General features: G+C 35.4%; 1 protein-coding gene across 1 annotated transcript; it reads left to right on the top strand.

Annotated features, from left to right (window-relative positions):
- Positions 1-1,107: 1,107 nt before the first annotated feature.
- LOC102586391 (exocyst complex component EXO70A1-like) lies at positions 1,108-3,493 on the top strand. Its single transcript, XM_006350680.2, has one exon. It carries the CDS (start codon positions 1,371-1,373, stop codon positions 3,243-3,245), a length of 1,875 nt encoding a protein of 624 aa, XP_006350742.1. The 5' UTR covers positions 1,108-1,370; the 3' UTR covers positions 3,246-3,493.
- Positions 3,494-5,301: the final 1,808 nt, after the last annotated feature.

Below are 5,301 nucleotides of genomic sequence, written 5' to 3'. Positions count from 1 at the left end.
TATGGGTATCAAACGATGAATTAAACTGCTTACCAATCTGGTCTCAAAACAATTCAATGAGTTTTAATTTCCTTCATGAGTACCAAGTTTAAGGTTAAGTACCGATCAAAAGATTAACAGGTGGCGGTGATTTTGCATCCAAGTCCCATTTAAAGTAAGTTTGTTAAAAAGAAAATTCGACCTAATTTCCCTTTCTTGCAAATTTATTTCAAAACATCAACATCAAACGATCGAGTAATGGATCTTATCAACTTGCTTTCTAGTTTTCCTCCGATGTTCAAAACTTTTTAGCCCGGGTTTGACCAATTTTTTTTTTTTTGAGAGTTTGATCAAATTTTTCTTTCAAAGAGTAAGTACTCCCTTTGTCCCAATTTAGGTTGCATTTTTCGTTTTTCGAGAGTCAAACAATTTAAGTTTGATCGGGAATTCACGCGTGAAATCTTTAATTTTTTTGAAAAGAAATTTGTATATTTGTAAATTAGGTAAAAAGTATTATAAGTCACAATAATTGATAATTTAAAATGTGTAAAAGATCTATGAAAAAATTACGATCAAAGTTAGATTTGTTTGAATTTCGAAATTCGAAAAGTATCACATAAAATAAAACGGAGGAAGTAATAAAAAGTAAACTATAGAAGTTTGATCAAAATGAATTGTTTTATTTTAACTTTTTACTATATTTCATGTATCTTAATTTGATTGTACACAAAATATTAAAAATAAAAGATATAGAATTTTAAGATCTATGAACTCAAACTTACAAGGTGAAATATAAGAATTAAGAAGTTATTAAACTTAAGAAAGTGGGCAGGTGTCAAGTAACTCTCCTAAATATCTGATCATCTAATTTTTACTTCATTTTAAAAAAAATAAAATTATGAGGTACTAATATGTTCCCAAAAATGAAAAAAATTGTACGTCTCAATTTATTTGTTAAAATTTTGAGATTTCATTATTAAATCTTGATCTTAAATTCAAACATAAAATTCATTATTATGTCATCTAAATTGAAGGCCTATTTCCTTTTATTATATTTAGTGGAACTGTGGACCTTTACGAGTCAATTAACTGTGGATATGAATAATTACAAAAAGAAGTTTATTACTGCAGACTGCACACTGCAGAATTCTTCCTTCTTCTTCGCCTATTTCCATGTCTCTTCCTTCTCAGCTCTCCTTAGGTCAAACTTTCTCAGCCTTACTTCTATAAATACCCTTATTTTTCACTCATATCCCCATCAAACTCAATTTTCTTCATTCATCGAGTCTCTAACTTTCTTTCAACCTAACAAACTAAAGTAAAAGAACATCCTTTGTTTACTTGAATCACTGATTCTTGAGTTTTTTTTCTTCAGTTTTGCCCGAAAAGAAATGACTGGGTTCTTCTCTTTATCAAAACATTCATCCCCTCTACATGCTTCTTCACAATCCACACATCATAAATTCAGTGACACTTTAATGGAGGATACATTAAAGAACGCTGAAGAAATTATTAAAAGATGGGATCTTGATGAGTCCAGTTCAAATCTCTTTCAAGATAATAGAACAGAGGCTAAGCAGTTTCTGGATGCTGTAATTGATTTACAACATGCTATGCAGTTTGTTGTAAAGGAAAGTTCCACCTCCCAATTGCTTGTTCGAGCTCAAAATCTAATGAAAATCGCCATGAAGAGACTTCAGAAGGAGTTCTACACCATTTTGGCCGGAAATCGATACTTTCTTGACTCGGAAAGTGGGTCAAGAGAATCCACCCGGTACAGCGGTTCGGATGAAGATCAAGGTTCTGAAGATGATAATGCTGAAATTGAAGCTCGTTTTGCTGAGATTTCAATTACCGATGAAGGTGAAAAAGTTTCTGTAGCTGTGGATCTGAAAGCTATTGCTGATTGTATGATTGAAGCAGGGTATGGAAAAGAATGCTCCAAGATTTACGAACTTAATCGAAAATCTGTCATCGAAGAGACATTGTATTACTTGGGGGTTGAAAATATTTGCCCTTCAACGGTTCAGAAAATGGATTGGAAAGATTTGGAGAAGAAAATCAAGATCTGGTTGAATGCTGTTAAAGTTGCTGTTAGTACTCTGTTTTACGGCGAGAGGATTCTCTGTGACCAAGTTTTCTCCATCTCCGATAGCATCAGAGAGTCTTGTTTCACAGGGATTGCAAAAGACAGTGCTCTAACTCTGTTCACTTTCCCGGAGATGGTGGCGAAATACAAGAAGCTATCTCTAGAGAAAATGTTCCGTATTCTCGACCTTTACGACTCTATTTCTGAACTCTTGAGTGAAATTGAAGTGATTTTCGGCTTCGATTCTACGGTTGCTGTTAAATCTCAGGCGCTGACCTCCATGGCCAAGCTCCGAGATGCTGCTCGAGCCATGCTGGCGGAGTTCGAATCGGCGATTAAGAAAGATTCATCTAAAGTAGTGGCTGGTGGCGGAATCCACCCTCTAACACGCTACGTTATGAACTACCTTATTTTCCTCAGCGATTACAGTGGACCCGTCTCCGATATTATCGCCGATTGGAAGGCAGTGGTAAAGTCACCGTTGCCGGAATCTTACCTCTTGAGTCCAATCGCCGACGACGGGGAATCACCGTCTTGTATCGTTTCCGTACGACTCACATGGCTTATCCTCGTTCTCCTCTGCAAACTCGACGGCAAAGCAGGGTTCTACGGTGACGTTCCGTTATCCTATTTGTTCTTAGCAAACAACCTAAACTACGTCGTTTCGAAGGTCCGACAATCCAGCCTGAAGCTTCTATTAGGACCCGATTGGCTTTCAAACCACGAATCTAAGGTAGAACAATACATGGCGAATTTCAAGAGAATGGGTTGGAGCAGTGTGATGACGTCACTTCCGGAGAATTCAACGGCTGAGATTTCTCCGGCGGAAGCAAAGGAATGTTTCTGTAAATTCAGTTTAAGTTTCGAAGAGACATACTGGAAGCAAAGATCATGGGTTATACCCGACCCGAAACTCCGTGATGAAGTGAAAATATCATTGGCGAAGAAGATCCTTTCGGCTTATCGGCCATTTTACCACAAGTACGGTGAAAAGGTGGCGTGGATGGAGAGTGGTGGCGGAGTGGAGTCAATTCTCAGATTTGCCCCTGACAATGTGCAAAATTACTTATCCGATTTATTTCACGGTTCTTCAGAAAACTCCAGTACGACGTCGTCATCGCATGGGTCATCTTCACGGTCGACCCCAACGTGGTCATCGCCACCACAAGGCCGTTGACAATAATTTATAGTACTTTCTCCGTTTCAGTTTATGTGGCATCCTTTGATTTTAGTGAATACTATATATATTGAGGCGTTGAGTATTCCTACACTATAGAGTGAATGCAGACCTGAAGTATTCTTTCATTTGTGTAAAAGATACAAAAGTTGTACATTGTTCATTTTGCAATTTAGTACATAAAAATGTCAATGGTGCTATGTTCTATATTTTCTCATCATCAGAATAAGGCTGGGTTATTTCTTTATTTTGAGTAGCTTTATGAAATTTGAAACTAGATATGCTATAGTTCTAAGTTTGAATTATCAGCTACGATTGCTGATGGAGGAAGTCGTTATCATTTTTTGCTTTATTCGAAATTCAACTGCACAAGAATAGCTCTTACTAGGAATTGCCCTTGACCAACGGTACTTTATTGTCTACTTTAGTTTGATTGAAATCCTTTCTAGTGGTTATTATTTTGTCTACAAAAGTCACAAACTTGGTGGCTGGTGCCCACAATAATGGTAGGCAACTTGGTACGTTACGATAAGAGTCGCATATATATGTTGATTGGCTGTGTTGTAGAGTCTAGACCATTCAAAATCAACTGAAACAATAACAAAGTAAAAGTACAACACGAGTCACATTTGGCTTTATGTCCGTCCCATATAACTACGAAAAATATTGTTATCTTCCTGAATAACGATAAGGTTGGAATGCAAGTGGTTGTTGCCTGGTACAAGTGCATTAGTATATACGCCAAATTAACATTACTATCCTTGCAAATTCAGTTGTCCTAATATTTATTGATAATAATTCTATTACGCAACGATAACGCTTAGTATGAGTGTTGACTATCATCACATGCAAAAATTGACTGCTAATCTACTTCATTGATTCAATCAATTATTTAGGATCGTCAGTATTAACGTCTGAAAAATATGATGGCAGTTAATGATGTACCTTATTTACTAAATTCAATCCATGTGAAAATGCAATTCAAATGGACCCATAAGAAACTTTTTCAAAATATTTCTAAAAAGACCTTGTTTGAACCAAGTCAACTTTACCTTTAGGTGGACTAAGATTTTGCTCATTCATTAGTTCAACTCATTTTAACTTGTTCTAAATGAGTCCAACCGCTCATTTGACACTACGATCATTAAATGACATCTCAAGCTAATAAAATAGGATGTGAATTATATGATTTTTTAAGTATTAATTTTATTTTTACAGTACTAAAAAATTATATTATTAAAGCTAATAGAATTACTTGACTATTTTATGAGAATATTAAGTATTTTGATGGTGCATTACGAGAACAATCTTTTCAATTCAATACTTCATGAATAGAAGTATGGCATCTCAATTGGGCTCAGCCCATGACAGGACCATTCTGGGTCTGTACTCCAAGTTGTTCATCAGGAGCTCGTAATTTGCTTGGGCCTGGAGTTGGACAATTAGATAGATTAGTTCGAAAATAAATAGGAAGATAACGCGTTAGCGCACGACGGTCATGTAAGTTATGGCATCTTGAGTTGGGCTCGACCCAGGAAAGGACCATCACTATTAAGACTCGCAAAACACACTTGTCCATTACTTGAAAATTAATATTTATGGTTCTATACGTACGTAGATAATTTGAGACGCAAAGAGAATCATATTTAGTAGCTTTTTTAGTACTTTGAAATTTGAATGAAAGTCAGCCACCAAGTACGGGTGCTTGGTTACTATTCTATAATTCCACATAAGTAAAGCATATAGATTATGAGTCAATATATGTATTTTATTATGGAAAGTAAACTCTATATAATAGTTTTTTGCATTATTAGTAGGATCGGCATAACTCTAACCATCGATCGAAACGACTTACGACGATCCTTACTTAATTATTTTTATACTTTTTACGTGTTTGTTTTTTTGGATGTCTTATGTTGTAGTTTTTTTGTTGGACATACTTGTTGTTTATACAATGCACAAGGTCAATGAGCATCTAATATCTGAATCAGCAGCTACGCACAATAACATTACATGTTAATATTATTGTAATATGTAAACATATAATTAAATATTC

Source organism: Solanum tuberosum, unplaced genomic scaffold (genome assembly GCF_000226075.1).
Source record: "Solanum tuberosum cultivar DM 1-3 516 R44 unplaced genomic scaffold, SolTub_3.0 scf00128, whole genome shotgun sequence".
NCBI lineage: Eukaryota > Viridiplantae > Streptophyta > Magnoliopsida > Solanales > Solanaceae > Solanum > Solanum tuberosum.
Note: the sequence above shows the minus strand (reverse complement) of the source record. Positions and strands in the feature narration are given on the sequence as shown.

Coding starts and splice junctions, on each gene's coding strand:
- LOC102586391 (XM_006350680.2), top strand. CDS start 1,371: ATGACTGGGTTCTTCTCTTTATCAAAACATTCATCCCCTCTACATGCT.